This window comes from Myxocyprinus asiaticus, chromosome 14 (genome assembly GCF_019703515.2).
Source record: "Myxocyprinus asiaticus isolate MX2 ecotype Aquarium Trade chromosome 14, UBuf_Myxa_2, whole genome shotgun sequence".
Lineage (NCBI taxonomy): Eukaryota > Metazoa > Chordata > Actinopteri > Cypriniformes > Catostomidae > Myxocyprinus > Myxocyprinus asiaticus.
This window is the reverse complement of record NC_059357.1, coordinates 10,045,505-10,064,232: the sequence shown is the minus strand read 5'-3', so window position 1 is coordinate 10,064,232 and position 18,728 is coordinate 10,045,505. Positions and strand designations below refer to the sequence as shown.

At 37.5% G+C, this 18,728-nt stretch overlaps 1 protein-coding gene across 3 annotated transcripts in view; it reads left to right on the top strand.

The window, feature by feature from the left end:
• The window catches only part of LOC127452227 (neurabin-2-like), a 77,386-nt gene that overhangs the window by 29,484 nt on the left and 29,174 nt on the right, over nucleotides 1-18,728 (top strand). For all 3 annotated transcript variants that reach the window (XM_051717573.1, XM_051717575.1, XM_051717572.1), the window contains 3 exons: nucleotides 11,025-11,157; nucleotides 12,557-12,677; nucleotides 16,495-16,599. In XM_051717573.1, coding sequence (XP_051573533.1) covers nucleotides 11,025-11,157; nucleotides 12,557-12,677; nucleotides 16,495-16,599 — 359 coding nt within the window. The remainder of the gene's footprint in view (nucleotides 1-11,024; nucleotides 11,158-12,556; nucleotides 12,678-16,494; nucleotides 16,600-18,728) is intronic.

The window sequence follows — 18,728 nt, the reverse complement described above, 5'->3', positions numbered from 1 at the left end:
GCACAGTAAAACCCTCTACAAGAAGTTTTGTCTCTTTAATGCTTTAGGCACTAGCGCCTCAAACACAACATTTCAAGACAATCGCTGTCCGACGTTAAAACCTCTGCTGTCAGTAATATTCCCATATTAATGAGGTGATGTGGAGAGATTAAATCTTTTGCATATTCTGTCTGATACTGCTTAAATAAATAGTTGCAATAAAAATTATTTAAACTACTTGATGTCAGGAACTAGATGTTGTGTACCTGCAATATCTTACAGTTCTGCGCTTTTGAATGTGCAGCGAGGATCGCCCTGTGCACTCTGGTTACACTGAAGCGCGTCATTCTGCGCTCAGGATGTGCATGAGCGGTTTCGTGCCTCTGTATTTGATTATTTCTTACTTTTCTTACTTTGCTTGTTTTGTGCAATAAAATGTTAGTTATTCAAAAAAATAAAATTAGTCACCGTGTTGAAGTGCTGCACTTAGCGTCCTTATATCCCTCTGAAACACATCTGATTGGGGTCACGTGAACATAACGGAACCAAATTATATGTTTAAGGGTGTCGACTAGTCATTCTGACAACCCACTGATTTGTCAATTATGAAAATTGTTAGTTTTGCATAGCCTTGGACTAAACTTGAGTCTGTATTAGTCAATTTCACAGATACAGCCTTTACTGGAAAATAAAAGCTATTTTTCTGTTTAGAGGTCAGGACCTGTAAATCAGGTCTGACAATTTTCCAGAAAGAGAAGTTATAAAATTACCTGAAAAGTTCAGATTTAATGCTATGTGTGAACAAAGCCAGAAGATTAAATGTTTGAGCATGTACGAGGTCAGGACGTGCTGACATAAGAAGTCTGCTTTGATAGCATAAATAGCATAAAGGAGCTGATGTGGTACATTTACCAGAAGAGCCAATTTTACTGTAATTTAACAGGTTTTATGTCTAATCTTGGGCTACCCCTAGTCTTTTTCCATCATCCTTTGCTGTCATGGACTGGGACATCTGGAGTCAATAGTATCTGTTATATCATTAATCAATGTGGACTTTCTCTCTAAATATTCAAACCTCAGCATGTGTCTGACTCCTACATCTGCATATTTCAGAAATGTTTAGAATTTGTTCTCCAAATTTAAACATTAGTCAAAGGATTGAATTCTAATGAAACTTCTAAAAGATGAGGACGAGCCACCATGTGCAGACGAGTTAATCTGCATTATATGAATATTAAACAGGAATGGAAATTAAGGAATTGTTCATTGTCTGTCATTTTCTGACCTTCTTGCAATGTCTCTCTGCAAACCGTCTCTCTCTTTTTGTTCTTTCAGTGGGGGTTACTGTAGACCACCCTGCAGTTTATACACGTGTGTGATTTTGCAGTGCTTTAATTATTAGACAAACACAGGTTGCTAAGAATATTTGTCACAATCTGTCAAAATGCCAGGGGGGTTTCTCATGTGTGGGCCTGTGTCACTTTGTGTTAGTGCCTGTGATTGTGTGAGTGTGTGGAGTGTGTATCAGTCTGCATGTAAAGACGATCTCCATAGCAACCAGGCAAGAAGTGTCGAAACAGTGCCTAGAGAGGATGATTTTCACCGTGGCTCAGAGAGAGAAAGGCCTATGCAATAATGCTTGCTCAAAGAAACCATAGGAACACACTAGCACATACATACATACACACAACCACACATACTTCTTTGATGTGCAAATCTTCACCTTTACTACACTGAACAAAAATATAAACGCAACATGTGAAGTGTTGGTCCCATGTTTCATGAGCTGAAATAAAAGATCCCAGAAATGTTCCATACGCATTGATTAGATTAGATTAGGGCCTGATGAATTTATTTCAATTGACTGATTTCCTAAAATCTTTGAAATTGTTGCATGTTGCGTTTATATTTTTGTTCAGTATAGATTTATTTTGGCCCTAAAGTGTGATTAAAGAGCAGGCATTGTTAAAACCCATGTGAGGAAATAAATCGCCATTGGCTGGAAAATATATAATGTAAATATAATGTAAAAAAGATATTAAACAACTGGGAAGGGCTCATCTTTGCATATTTATAGTGTGTGTGTGTGTATATATATATATATATATATATATATATATATATATATATATATATATATATATATATATATATATATATATATATATATAAACTTTACTTTAGTGTTGTCACGGTATTAATATTTCAGTATTTGGTACCGATACCAGTGAAATTTCATGTTTCTCGATACCAGTTTTGGTACCACAGCATAAATATGTTAATATGACAATGTGCCATTGAACACACCTGTTTAGCCTATTTAAAAAGTTGCATTTCAATGTAAATAATAAATTAAAAGAAATGCATGTTTCCTTCAAGTGTTTCTCAATCAAGGATTCATTGCTTAAGTGTTTTTAAGTAGCGCCCTACTGAAATCCATTTCATTCTTTTCCAAATTATGTTTTCCTTTTTGTTATTATTATTATTATTATTAATAATAATAATATAATTTTCCAGAACTCCTTGTTTTAGAGTTTAATTTAATTTCATCATCAAAATGGTGTCTAATCAGTTCATTCTTAAAACTTTTAAGAAGTGAAAATAGAACTTTTCAACATGCCATTGCAGGTTTTTTGCCAAACTTTTATTCAACAGCTTGTGATATATTGCTTAATTATTATTATTAATATTATTATTATTTATTATTACAACTGTAATATGTTTCTGTCACAATTTCTTCAAGTTCTGGGCTATAGTGACTATAGTTTGAAATGTGCTTTTATTATGACGTGTATTTTTTGCCTGAAGCTTCACTTTCTGGATAAACAGTTTACGACACGGAGACTTTTAAGTCATGTCTGAATATAATCACTAATATAAATAAATCACACTAGGACGTGTCATGATTTTAATTTGATTAGTTGTGCATTTCAGTGTAAGGAGTAACAGAGCACACGCTTAAAATGAGCATTTTAAAGCAGTCATGTGTCAGTCATACTGCGTGCTGGTACTGAATTGAGTCGGTGCTCGGTACTACCGGTACTGCAGAAACACTGGTATCGTTACATCTTTTTTCATTTTTATATCGACTTGTTACCGAAGTAATGGTAATTTTGACAACAATACTTCACGTGCTTTAGTATGCGAGTATATATTTTATTTAAAATTTCGCCTTTTCATAATTTTGATCACATTTGAGCTTTTTAAAAATTGACATTTCACATTCTATCAATTTATATGATATCATGAAATTGCATTTATACAAATGATACAAGCTATTGTCACTGTTTGAAATTTCATACACATTTGTAACAAAAAATATATTCACAAGGTTGGAGCCTACTTATGAAAATAGAATGTTACAATTCACATTTAAGTACTACTATATCAAAAGAACTGTGTAAAAGAAAAAAAACAGTTTATGGGGCAGGGCATTGTACAGATTTTAACCAAACCCCTGCATAAATGCTGCAAGAGCCTATTTGTTAAATTCTTCAATATTTACAGTGTTTGTTGAAGATAAAATATTCATTATGTATGATTGCCGATTTAAATATTTAGATATTTACACATTTATTACACTTGTTTTTTATGTGAATAATTTGTACGATTTACAGATATTTAAATTGAGTACATATGTATAACAAGCACTAAAATGGTACTGTCTCTTTAAGAGTACCGTCTGACAGCTGCGCGAGCAAGTGTTTACAGTTAAGCACACATTAAGGAGAGAGAGGTTGTACAGTTGTTTTACCAGAGCGCGTGTACAGCACATAAACATCATATCGCTTCAGAAGACATAGATTAAACTACTAGAGTCGTATGGATTACCATTATGCTGCCTTTATGTCCTTTTTGCAGCTTGGAAGTGTTGGTCCCCGCTGACTTGCATTGTACGGATATATTTGCATCATGTCTCCATCAAAATATCTTTGTTTGTGTTCCGCAGAAGAAAGTAAGTCATGCGAGTTTAATACAGCATATGGGTGAGATAATGATGATAGAATTATAGTTTTTGGGTGAACTATTTCTTTATGGATGCGGGCATGCAGCGAAATTAAGATTTGCCTGTGTGTGTGGGAGGGGCACATTAACACACTGCACTGTCCCCTGTATACCAGAGAGACTGTGGATTCTCTAGCCAAGCTTGGCTCATAATTCTAGTGACAGACAAACAGCATTAGACAAGCACACACTGTATTTGTGCATGTATGCGAGTGTCTACACACACACAATAGCATCTGGATGGTATTAGCAGGATTATTTGTCATCTTTTGTCACTTATTATTTTACTGTGTCATACCCTTGATATGTTCTGTTGGGCAGATCTTTGAAGTAAGGTAAACGTTTTTATCAAGCAGGCTAAATTTGTCATTTCTGTCTCAGATAGTGAGATTAATGACTATGTCTCAGACAGGAAGTGAGCCACAAGATTCAAATGACTGTGATATGAACTAAAGTCGCAAAGTCCCGCCATTTTTTATGGAAACAAGCAGCATAAATCTCCTATCTACTTGAATGGGGAGAGAACAAATCTCCAAAATGGAGGATCAAGATTACGATCAAAGAACATTTTTCAAATCAGCAGTAAAATCTGACAACAACTGTGTAATTATCTGTGCTTCTTTTGCTCAGATCACACTTGAAAAGTGCTATTTTTCAGGCAATATCTGTATCTGAAAGGTTATTGGATCTTTTACCTGACTTCCTTTACTATGTCCGCCATATTGGGTATTCCAAGGGCTCTGCCCTGGGCTAAATAGTCTTTGCATGAACCTTTAAGGCAAGTCAGTTTACTTGATGGCATCTTGGTACGTATCCAAGCAGCTAACAGGTGAAGGCTTTATCAAAAACAATAGTGTCTTTTAACTGAAAGGTGCATTCCAACAGCCGCCATATTGAATGTTGCAATTGGTTCGTCTCTTCCCCCTATACTGTCTCTGCATATACTGTAAGCTCTATTAACTTTAAAGACTATGAAGTCTCCTCTCTTCTGTGTGAAGGAGTTCACAGAGGTTGCATGTGTTTCACACATATCTGGCCTCTGAATTTCTGTTGTCCATTCCAACATTCCATCTGAGAGAGACAGAGAGAGAAAAAAAGGAACACACTAAAAGAGACAAAATGGGATGGAAATGCTCCCCTTTTAGGAATAACCCATGACAGATGACCCACAGATGGCACTTGGCAGGGAACTGTTTGATTTGGCCTAAAAACATAAGTGACCGAATCCCAAAATTTTGAGAATTCAAATACAAGATGAATTACCATTAAAGGAACACTTTAACCAAAAATGAAAATTCTATCATCTGTCGTTTCTATATGTCTTTTTATGAATCAGTCACCATTCACTTTCATTGCATTTTATTTCCATACAATGAAAGTGAATGTTGACTTAGGCTAACATTCTGCCTAACATCTCCTTTTGTGTTCCACGAAATAAAAGATAGACAGATGACAGAATTTACATTTTTGGGTGAACTATCCCTTAGGCAATGTGGTTTAATTACCATTAATTTAACATTATAGGCATATATTTATTTGTTCTCATAAAGGAAATCTCTAATACCAAGATACTGAGGTCTTCATAAAACCCCCTCTCCACCTTTTTCACAGCCAATAGGAGGATGGAAAGGGGGTGGTGGGGGGAGCAGAGAGAGATGAGAAAAAAAATAGCACAATGATGTCATAATCACAATCGCCAACCCGGGCCGTTGCCATAGAGACAGAAACATGTGAGCAGGCTGATGGCGTTCACAGGCCGATTGCTTCGACCTGCTGTTCACTTCAGCTCTGAGATAGAGGGAATATTTTTAGATAAGAGATGGAGCGATATGAAAACGGTGGGAGTGACCTAGACAAGAGTTGGAGTGTAAAAGAGAAATACAAAAGTGATATTACATTGTATCTAACCTTGCTGGAAATCCAGCTAAAAGAGTCTTCTGATGGTAACTGGTTTTACATGATTGCTATCTGGTCCAAGCTGGTCTTTACATGGCAAAATATAATTTTCTTAAAGGAATTTATTGGGTTCAATACAAGTTAAGCTCAATCGACAGCATTTGTTGCATAATATTGATTACCACAAAAATGTATTTTAACTTGCCCCTCCATTTCTTTAAAAAAGCTCAAATCTGGGCGAGTATTGACACTGACTACCACCCCTGGAGTTGCGAGTTTGAATCCAGGTTGTGCTGAGTGACTCCAGCCAGGTCTTCTATGCAACCAAATTGGCCCGGATGCTAGGGAGGGTAGAGTCACATGGGGTAACCTCCTTGTGGTCGCAATTAGTGGTTCTTGCTCTCAATGGGGCGCATGGTAAGTTGTGTGTGGATCTCAGAGAGTAGCATGAGCCTCCACATTCTGTGAGTCTCCACAGTGTCATGCACAGCGAGCCACGTGATAAGATGCACGGATTGATTGTCTCAGAAGCAGAGGCAACTGAGACTTGTCCTCTGCCACCCGGATTGAGGCGAGTAACCGCGCCACCACGAGGACCTAGTGGTGGTGGGAATTGGGCATTCCAAATTGGGGAGAAAAGGGGATAAAAAATAATAATAAAAAAAAAAGCTAAAATCTGCGTTCCAGTGAGGCACTTACAATGGAAGTGAATGGGGCCAATGTAATGTCAACAAACTATAAAACCCTAAAATGGCTGTAAAAATTATGATTTAATCAACTTTGCAGCTCAAATAATATGAGATTTAACAGAAGAATTAATGTAAGTGCTTTTATAAAACCCTCCAGAAATCCCATTCACTTCCATTGTAAGTGCCTCACTGTAACCTTGATTTTTGCTTTTGTTTTTTGTTTTTCTGTGGTAATCAACATTATGCCACAAATGCTGTCGATTGAGCTTAACTTGTATTGAACCCGGAATATTCCTTTAGTCAGTATTATTGTCTTGTTTTGTAGTATTTTTACATCTTTAAAACTAGATAGATAATTGAATAAAATGACTTATTTTTTAGAGAATATATCTTGAATAAGTTAATTGTTCTTACCACTTTGGCATTTTTTTTTCTTCTTCTTGTTGTAAGCCTAAACCTTGCTAAATCTTGTTAGATTTAAAACAAGATTAAACAATTTGCCAAAAAAAAATAAAATAAATACAATTAATTCAAGATGTATTCTCTGGAAACATGTCTCAGTTAAATCTGTCTTGTTTTAAGGATGTTTAGATGTTTTTAGTGGAAAACAAGATTAAAATGCTGATTAAGAAAAAAAAAAGCTGATACCAGCAACTAACCAGCTAGCATGCTTCAAAAATGAACTTGAAGCTGGTATGCCCAAGTTCATATCAAAAGTAAATGATCTGTATTGGTGGAAACAGGATTTTATTTGCTATTTTGGGAAATTGAATGGAGTTTAATGAAGAGATAAGATAATTAAATGATTGTAAATGGTGAGGAGATGAAATGAAAGGAAGAGAGTGGTTGTGAAAGACAAACTTAGTCAGATGGGGTAGCTTGAGGAAGTTGAAAATGACTAAACAAAAATGAGAAGATAAGAGAAGTTGACACCAGGCACATAGAAAGACTGATGGGTGACTGAACGCTCGTTGCTTACGTTACACGACTACACTTGTATATCTGATTTCGTAGATCAGCAGTTGTTCATGTAATATTGATGTCCCACTGCACCATGAAAAGAAAGATGGAATCAGAGTGATTAATGAGGTCACACTTTGTTAAAAAAAAAAAAAAACATCATTCTGTATTTCGTTCAACATCTGTATTGAGCAACAATGGTGAAGGGTAAGGAAAATTCCAGTCAGATTTTGACATGACTGGAAGAAATGTACTGTTTTTCCAAACATATTTGACCTCTTTTTGCTGTAAAGAGTAATCTTGCCACACAATACGTATTGAGCTTTGTATAGCAGTTGAGATTCAGAGTCTTCTGTAAGGAGAAAAAATGGCTAGATTTGCTTTTTCTAGAAGGAAAATACCAGTGCTTGAAAGGCAGCAAAAGAATAGTGTTAGAAGTTCTAGGTAAGTTTAGGTTTTAGGCTTTGGCTCAGAGTTAATGAAATCTTGCTTTCAAGCCCCTTTGCCATTGTCATGACATTTTTTTAGTTGGCTATGCACAATCGTGCAATGTAAAGATGGCTATAAATGGTTAAAAATGGAAAAAAGACAATACTAATCCCAATTCAGTATGCATTCTGTATAGATGTAAGAGAGAACAATCACAATTCAAAATAATTCAAATGATACAGAGACGTCAATGTTAACAGTTACATTTTGAATGTTTAACATTGGTTATTGGGAGATTTTACATATGTTATTCTCAAATTTCTCAATCAATTAATTGCAGAAGTTTAATACTTAGGGATTGGGGTGTCGAGAAAATCCTAACCAGAATGTCTTGAGGCATATCAATAGAGTGCTGCCTTGCAAACACTGTCAGAATCAAAGACGACGCTCAACAGGAAGCTGTTTTCAGCTGGTGTCTTTCAAAACACACAAGCGATCAAGTGATCTTTGAAGACTTATGGGTAAACTGGTATTCTGTTTCCGGAGAAGATTTTCTGTGTCAGTTCACAAGTATCATAAGTGCATAGTGACACACCCGCATGCTTGTGTGGTTTCATTGCCCCTGTCTCTATGAAGGAGAACATGATTCATGACTTAAGCTGGGTAAACTGCTGCCTTAGCGGCGCAGTTATTGCCGCCCAAGGCGATATAGAAATTTGTTCAGAGAAGTGGATGACTCATTAACAGTCCTTAATGTTGTGTAATTTCTGTGGCTAAACAGAATAGCAAAAATAATGATGTTCCCAAACACTATCTACCATTGTTTGGACAAACTGATAGTCCAGCTCCAAACTCACATATTTAATTGTGCCAACCTTGCAGCGCTTGAAACAAATAGAACACACAATAGTTTGAGTGCCATATGTTAGTTATCTGCCATCCCCTTGCACAGATAAAAATATAAAATAAATATAATAAATGTATCACAAACGCTGTGTGATCCATTTATTTTGTCAAAAGGGGCATTTCTATAACAAAAAGTTCCGATTTTTTCACATGTGGCCCTCGTGCGATCTTTTGAGGCCCGTGTTATGATATCATCATCAGAAATACACTGGGCCAAAAGTTTGGAATAATGTACAGATTTTGCTCTTATGGAAAGAAATTGGTACTTTTATTCACCAAAGTGGCATTCAACTGATCACAATGTCTAGTCAGGACATTAATAACATAAAAAATTACTATTACAGTTTGAAATAAATGTTCAGAACTTCTTAAACTACTTCAAAGATTTCTCATCAAAAAAATCCTCCATGTGCAGCAATGACAGCTTTGCAGATCCTTGGCATTCTAGCCGTCAGTTTGTCCAGGTGACATTTCACCCCACGCTTCCTGTAGCAAATGCCATAGATGTGGCTGTCTTGTCGGGCACTTTCCACGCACCTTACAGTCTAGCTGATCCCACAAAAGTTAAATGGTGTTAAGATCCATAACACTCATTTCCAATTATCTGTTGTCCAATGTCTGTGTTCCTTTGCCCACTCTAACCTTTTCTTTTTGTTTTTCTGTTTCAAAAGTGGCTTTTTCTTTGCAATTCTTCCCATAAGGTCTGCACCCCTGATTCTTCTCTTTACTGTTGTACATGAAACTGGTGTTGAGCGGGTAGAATTCAATGAAGCTGTCAGCTTTTGTGGGATCAGCTAGACAGTAAGGTGCATGAGAAGTGCCCGACAAGATCTATAGCACATCTATGGCAAGTGCTACAGGAAGCGTGGGGTGAAAGGTCACCCGAGTATCTGGACAAACTGACAGCTAGAATGCCAAGGATCTGCAAAGCTGTCAATGCTGTACGTGGAGGATTTTTTGATGAGAAATCTTTGAAGTAGTTTAATAAGTTCTGAAATTTTTTTTCAAATTGTAATAGTAATCTTTCATGTTATTAATGTCCTGACTATACATTGTGATCAGCTGAATGCCACTTTGGTGAATAAAAGTACCAATTTCTTTCCATAAGAGCAAAATCTGTACATTATTCCAAACTTTTGGCTGCCACTGGCCACTATATATATGTGTGTGTGTATGTGTATAAATAAATTCATAAAAATGAAGTGTGTGTCCCTCGAGGGAACAGGGATCCAGCTTTGCAGCCTCTGACCTTTCCGAAGTTGAGTAGCCCTGCCCTGTAGAGTCAAATTGGATGTGTTTTATGAGTTCACAGGGCTGATGGCTTAGGACCAGAAGACTAAATTTGGAAAGTTGTGGCTACAAATTCAGTTTTGGGCAGTTCCTGTGCCTTACCCTACCCTTGTCTGCTACTGAGTTCTTGCATGGTTGTACCAAGTGGTGAAAACTTGTACTGCATCTGTTACTGCGCAAAGTGGTATATGCCTAAAAATAATCCATGACATCTAGATTATTGACCCACAAATTGTTACAAGACTGTGTGTGTATGTGTGTGACCAGTAGCTGAACCCAAGTCTCCTGACAGCTAGTGTTAATTAATTCTTTCTTCTTAATTGTCACCTGCTCCATTACTCTGGCCGTCTCTTGCAGCTAATAGACCCTTTTCACAATTCTGTAAGTACACTATAGTTGAGTAAACTTTTATAACGGTGAATGAGAGACCACAGCAAATATTATTTTTGCGTTCCATTTGCTCCAACAGCAAAAGAAAAAATCCACTATTACTATTTCCACAACTGAATAGAGAGAATTCGATTACGGAAGACAGAAAAATGCCAAAATTACTGTCACTCAATGAGAAGTAGCATTTTAAACCCTATCACAGCAGTGTTGACTAGTTTTTTTGTTTTTTCTTTAGATTAATGCCAGGGTAATATAATACAAAAAATGATGTTATAAATATACACTAGAATATTAAAAAGGTATAACGCTGCTAAATTAGGCAGAATTGCAAGGTTGAATCACAGGATGTGAAAAGGCTCCACTGTGCGAATCAAACTGAGGTCGAAAAAGTTACTTATTTTTGCCAATTTGCAAAAATATCCTATGCACTTTTACCTTCCTATACCATATCTCAAGTAATCTTGACCTTTGTCTTCCCAGGTTTTCACAACATACTCAAATGAGGACTACGACAGACGCAATGATGAGGTTGACCCAATGGCGGCCTCGGCCGAGTATGAACTGGAGAAGAGGGTGGAGAGACTGGATCTATTCCCCGTCGAGCTGGAAAAAGGTACTTTACAAGACTTTTTTAAAGCATATGTGGTATGTTGTCTTTAGGGTCCTAAACTGCCTGTTTTGAAACAAACAGATTCAAGCAACTTGTTTTCGTCTGCAAAGTAAGCAGCTTTTGCTGATTAGAAAGCCTGAGGGGTCGTGCCCTTTTTGCTAAAGCAGTCTGGCAGTTACCATAGTCACTATACACTCACTGAGCACTTTATTAGGAACACTATGGTCCTAATAAAGTGCCCAATGTGGTCTTCTGCTGTAGCCCATCCGCCTCAAGGTTCAACATGTTGTGCATTCTGAGATGATACAGAGGGGTTAACTGAATTACCGTAGCCTTTCTGTCTGCTCGAACCAGTCTGGCCATTCTCCGTTGACCTCTCTCATCTACAAGGCATTTCCGTCCGCAGAACTGGATGTTGGATGGATGTTTTTTTTTTTTTTGAGTAAACTCTAGAGACTGTTGTGCATGAAAATCCCAGGAGATCAGCAGTTACAGAAATACTCAAACCAGCTCATCTGGCACCAACAATCATGCCACGGTCAATCACTGAGATCACATTTTTTCCCCATTCCGATGGTTGATGTGAACGTTAACTGAAGCTCCTGACCCATATCTGCATGATTTTATGCATTGCACTGCTGCCACACGATTGACTGATTAGATAATCGCATGAATAAGTAGATGTACAGGTGTTCCTAATGAAGTGCTCAATGAGTGTACATGAAATATCACAGAGTAGAGGTGGAAAAGTATGAAGATTGAAACATGCTGAGAAAAGCCTCATCCCCTGTGTAAACATTTCCAATCCAGCACGTCAACCTTGTGTGACCCTGTTATGATTATGGCTGTGATGTTTTGATATTGCTGTTGCAAAATTGAAATGACAAACAATCTGTCAGTCAGCTTGCAATCTAAAATAAGTGATTAAAAATAATATTGTTCCAAAAGGATAATTATAAATCGAATAATGTGTCTGTAATTGATAATTATAATCTCTTGAAATCTGCTCAAATGATTTAAAATCGCAGGATTGGTGAGAAAGTAATTCAGCTCATTAACTTAAGTTATTTCTGGCTTAAATCACTAAAGCTCTCTTTAGTGCCTATTAACGATTTAAAGATTAGGTTTTATGATATTGATTAAATTATAAAATGGCAGGCAGGGAAAATAATTTGCAGGACTGTAGTCTCTATCAATGTTTGACCTGATTTACTCTCTTAATAAAAATTCTTGGTCTTATTATGCTTGAATATTCTGTTTTACTCTGAAATATGTAATTTTACGGAAGCATGACTATAAGTAGTTGTGAACATCACTTTTTGAAAGTAACTTAGCATGTAGGATGATTTATCCAAAACTGTCCTGAAATATGTGAATGCTAAATTGTGATTCCTTCGCTCAGATAAGGACGGATTGGGAATCAGCATCATCGGAATGGGTGCAGGTGCAGATATGGGCTTGGAAAAACTCGGAATCTTCGTCAAGACGGTCACCGAGGGAGGAGCTGCCCATCGAGACGGAAGGTCAGTTGGAGAATAAAAGGATTTAATGGGATTTATATGGATTTTGAGTGACTATGAGAGTGAATAGTGGAATTGACTGAAAAAATGCTTTGATAAAGTGGTAACGAGGTGGTATTCCCTTTCCTTCTGTCTCTCTCTGTGCCACTAGGACGTCTGTTTTCATCAGATCAGTCTGCAAAAGGGATTAAATACTTAAGTCATGGTTGAATCACCAGTCATGTACTGGAAACTTTATGGAAACTGATCTTACAGACTGACCTGAGAGCATATTTATGCTTTTGTCAATATACGGTGGACACTTGAATGTGATTGCATTAGACATCAAGTCTTGACTGAAGCTGTTGTGAAATGACCAAGTGCACACTTGTGATCACACATTCTATATTAATGCGACCAAATAAGTTGCTACCAAAAACTGTTGGGCTATTGAACTGTTATTTTGCGAGTGAATTATTAATTCCGATAATTATTGATGATACACTCTTTATTGAACACTGGTCTGTTTTATCATAGTTCATAAAAGCAATAAGCCACTTAAAGGAATATTCCAGATTCAATACAAGTTAAGCTCAATCGTCAGCGTTTGTGACATAATATTGTTTATCAAAACAAATGTATTTTGATTTGCACCACAAAAATCTGGGTTACAGTGAGGCACTTACAATGGAAGTGAATGGGGCCAATCTGTAAACGTTAAAATACTCACTGTTTCAAAAATGTAGCCACAAGACATACACAATATGCGTGTTAACATGATTTTAGTTTGATAAAATCGCTTACTAACCCTTTCTGTTTAAATTTATAGCCAATTTTACAACTTTGTTGCCATGACGATGTAATGTCAACAAACTCTAAAATGATTGTAAAAATGACGATTTAAACAACTTAAAAAAAAAAATACATGAGTTTTTACACAAGATTTAATGTGTGCTTTTATAAAATTATAAGCTTCACATTTCTGCCTTTAAACCCTACAAAAATTGGCCCCATTTACTTCCATTGTAAGCGCAGTGGAATTTAGGGCCCATTTATACTTTTCATTAACATGCGTTTTTGGTGATCAGATCGCTATCAGATTGCACTTGACCACATTAAATGACAGGAGTAAATGCACCCAAGACGTATTGTGACCGGATCACTCAAACCACATTTGGAGGTGGTTAGGAACAGATTCTGACCACAATCGTTATCCGGATACAACTACGTAAGTAATTAATTATGTGATGAGGTTACACTACAGTCATCCGTTGTTAAAGTGCTGTGTTGTGGGTGTTAGCCTTTTATTGTTTATTCTGCCATTGCATTGTGGAAAAACATAACTGGCACTGCCATTTTGCATTCTTGCCATCTGAACAATGAACAAGGTCCCATTAAGTATTCCATTGGAATACACTTGGAATATCTCGGCTCCTGTGTTGGGTGTATCCGATTACAAAGTAATTTCTGCAATCTAATTGCTTTTTAGTCAAAAAAGTAATGTAACACATTACACTTTAAATTCTTGTGATTAGATTACAGTTACCGACTTTCAATTAAAGTGATTACTTTTAAGATCATTCATTGCACTAAAGGAATATGTACTGTATAATACATTTAAAATATGAATTAATATGTACATCTGTTTGCATTTCTGTGACAGCTGAAGGGTGTGTGACAGTGAATGAGGAAATATAGACATTTTGAATTTGAGCAAAAAACTAAAAACTTCTAGGATGGGGCCTAGGTAGTTCAGCAAGTAAAGACACTGACTATAACACCTGGACTTGCAAGTTCGAATCCAGGGCATGCTGAGTGACTCCAGTCAGGCTTCCTAAGCAACCAATTGGCCTGGTTGCTAGGGTGGGTAGTCACATTGGGTTAACCTCCTTGTGGTCGCTATAATGTGGTTTTTGCACTCGGTGGGGCGCGTGGTGAGTTGTAAGTGGATACCACGGAGAATAGCGTGAGCCTCCACACGCGCTAGGTCTCCGCACAACAAGCCACGTGATAAGACGCGTGGATTGACGGTTTCAGATGCGGAGGCAACTGAGATTCGTCCTCTGACTGAGGCGAGTCACTATGCCACCACGAGGACCTAGAGCGCATTGGGAATTGGGCATACTAAATTGGGGAGAAAAAGGGAGAGAAAAAAACTCCTAGGAAAAGTGATTTAGAAAGTAACTTAAAAGTAAAATAATTAGTAATTTGTAGTTGATTACTTATTTTGAGTAACTTACCCAACACTGCTTGTCACTCTCCTCAAATCCCCACTTGCTTGCGTCTCTCTCCTGTTTTCTATTCACTATGTGTCTCGCACGACACACATGAAACCAGACTTCACGCATTTCAGATAAGAAGCATATTTAGCACTTCCAAAGCGCAGAATGCGAGATGAAAATCAATATATTTGCTTCGCAGACCTGAAATGTAATGTAATGTGCAAGTAGAGTTTTCCATTTTGCGCGAGTATCTTTGATCGGATCTCTATTCAGTCACAGTGGCGATATATTCGACTGCAATGTGTAAATGCAATCCAGCTAAAGAATATCTAGAAACTATCTGGATATAATATGCATGTTAATGCATGATGTAAATGGGGCCTTATCGAACAGAACGCAGGTGTCTTGAGACACATTATTGAAAGCTGAAGTTCTTTTTAACTTGACATGGCATCTATAAAGCTCGAAACTCTACAAAATGCAAGACGCTGAAAAATACAGCCAAGAGTCAAGACGTCTGCCTAGCATGTTTACTTAAACGTGAAAACGCTTTCGGTGTGAACGGAGCCTAAGGGGATTTTAGGCACTCCACAATGATCATAATAATTTGAGGTTGAGATCCCTTTCTAGGTGTTTATGTACAGCTTGAATCATGCTTGACCGAGAACATTCCGTCAACACTTACTGTACATGCATAGATGAATATGCTCTATTGATCTATGAGTAGAATCTAATCTTCTAATGGTGTCTAAACTCTTCAGGCCCTGGAGTGAGTCATGGAGCTCATGGAGATGCTACTTCTATCTGTCAAGCTCAAGTGTGAAAAATAACAGCAATTTATTCCAAATGAAGGAGGAGCTTGTTTTTACTCAGCTGTAACTTTGTTAATAATATAGATCATAAGAAATTCAGGGACTATTAGGAATGCTCATAAAACTCACGATTAAGTTGGCTATTTCTCTGTGAATTTGAGTCAGAATGTTCGTGCTGCAATGCAGTGGCTTCATTCTCATTTTGGTTGCTTGTTTGTCCAATAGCCTGACATTTAGAAAAAGCTCACCTGGAAGCCACAGCTAATATAAAACTAATAAGCCTATGTTTAAATGAGCTGTCACCATGTGTGTCTTTCAAACTGCCGGGATTTGGAGCAGGTCAGAATTTAGCGCTCAGAAATGCCCTCATTCTCACTGTCTGGTGCCTGATTGGTACTCTTGCTGTCCATCAAACATATTGCTGCACAGATTGGCTATCGCAGCTGTCGCAAAATGGCTCATGGGGCTGTGTTTTGGATGGGCCTGGATATTTTGACATGTTTTATGACTGAGAAGGCCCTGAAAGAACCGACTGATCTCTTCAAAGGCCTGGAATACAAGAAGAGGTTTAGTTAAGTGTGGCACTGATTCACTGCTGCTATTGGTCTGTTTTCAGGTCCTTTTCAAACTGAATGAATGATTTCTTTGGCAGTGCTTTTCTTTACACCTAGAGTGACAAAATTTATAAGTATCTTGACCCAGGTTGTAGCATCCATTTCACAGATGCACTGGCAGACTTTATGGACCTCAGTTGTACTACACTTCTCCTCTCTGAGTCTTTCTCTTTGTTATTTTTCTCTTTGTCAGGATCCAGGTAAATGACCTGATAGTAGAGGTGGATGGAACCAGCCTGGTGGGCGTGACCCAGAATTTTGCAGCATCAGTCCTGAGGAATACCAGCGGAACTGTCAAGTAAGAAATTGTTTCACAAGTCTGGATTTGGGTTTGTGTGAGCAGAAAATACTTCTGAGTTAGTGGTATTTGCAAAGATACACAATTTTAAGGCAAAAATGAACATTTTGTCATCATTCACTCATCCTCATGTTGTTAGAAACACATGACTTTCTTTCTTCTGTGGAACACAAAAGATTATGATAGGCAGAATGTGAACCTTCATCACTATTCATTTTTATTGCATCTTTTTTGCCATACAATGAAAGTAAATGGGGACTGAAAGTGTCATTCTGCCTAACATTGCCTTTTGTGTTCCTTGGACAATAGGACCATGGACCATGGACAATTATACGGGTTTGAAACAAAATTAGGGTTATTTTAATTTGGTGAACTATCCCTTTAACCCTTATATTGTGTCAAAACTGACCGATTAACTTTTTTTTTCTGACAACTGTTTATTTCATCCTGTTGGAAAAAACTTCCATGACTTTGTTCACACAGGGCATCTTAACACACATATTTTGTTTAGATCATTTTCAAAATTGAGCCAAATGTTTGGCCTTGTAGGCTGATCACATTGGTGTGGCTATTGTGGGTCACGGTCATAGCGCCACCAACTGGCAGCAGGAAGTAAGGCAATTTTAACAGACTTTGAAATAGCCCTCTTGTGTTTATGTGAATTGCTTTAAAATTCTTTAGAATAATCAATCAAGACACTGCTGATGTGAATTTGTAAAGGGATATTGGATATCTTAAATACTGTTGCCATGGCAACACATTAATTGTTATTATTCCTTTCTATATTTGGGTGTTTTTTTAGGCACTTTGCATGCTTAAAATTTCATGAAATTTTGCCCACACATCAGAGTCGATGGCCATTAGGTCTGGGCAAAATTTCACACATGGGCGTGAAGGGGGGGCTGTTGGCCATTAGGTCTGGGCAAAAGTTCACGCACGCTCTGTAGCACCCCCTTTAAAATGGGCGTGTAAGACTGCCTCTGTAGCACCCCCATTTTAACCTGCAGTCACCAAAATGGTACATATATAGTTCTCATCAAGCCAGACAACTTTCATAATTATAGCAACCATGGGTGGCATGTCCACGTTAGCAATCGCATTTTCTGAAAAAATACCAAATCAAACAAATTGTACATACAGTGCATAGTGAATAAGACATTTACTTTTAGCACATGTGAAGCACTTTTACTTTGAATTTCCACTCACGCGCTTGTGCGGATCCAGCGCAAGCAGCAATCTCCTGACAGTGTAAACGTCCTGGATTGCCTGCTTGGATTGTCAAGGAGTAACGATCGTGATTTGTGAATCTGTGGAACTTTTTATCCCTATTCTATCTGGCTGATAGAAAACGCTCTTCAGAGGAAGATATTAGATGAGTGCTCGATGGGAAGAAAACGCTGAATTTTCATAAGGTTCTTGAATTACATCTGTTTAAATGAGATAGTTGCAAATGGTATATAACAGAATTTCTATTGATATTTGCCTTTTATCATTAGAAAAGAAAGTTAAAAGTGACAGGGAACTACTGAGGAGAGGCTGATAAAATACGTGCTTTAGAGGTAAATAAATGAGCGTGCCACAGGATGCTGGATCTGCTCAAGTTTTATGAGATTTGTTTATTACATCTGTTTAAACGAGATATGCACATATTTGCAGACGGTATATGATATTAGTTTTATTGGTATTTGCTTTTTTATCATTAGACAAGACAGTTAAAAGTTACAGGGAACTGATGAGGAGAGAGAGGGAGAATGAAACGGATGAGCATTTTTACATTACGAGCTCAAACGTGTCTGCCGCAGCTCATTTATGTTTAAATGAGACTGTGTTGCACACTGGTCTATTATTGTAGTAACACGATGGCACGTAACAACAAAATGAACCATGACTGGTCATTTACATGTCTCGCTTCACATGCAAGCAGGCAATTTGCGGCGCCCTCAAGAAACAAATCGGCCAAACAGGAAAATGTATTGCCTCTGCGATATATCTGTCGACCACTAATCTTTAATGAAAACCTGGTTCAGAGCACTCAGGATCTCAGACTGGGCCGAAGGTTCACCTTCCAACAGGACAATGACCCTAAGCACACAGACAAGACAATGCAAGAGTGGCTTAGGGACAACTCT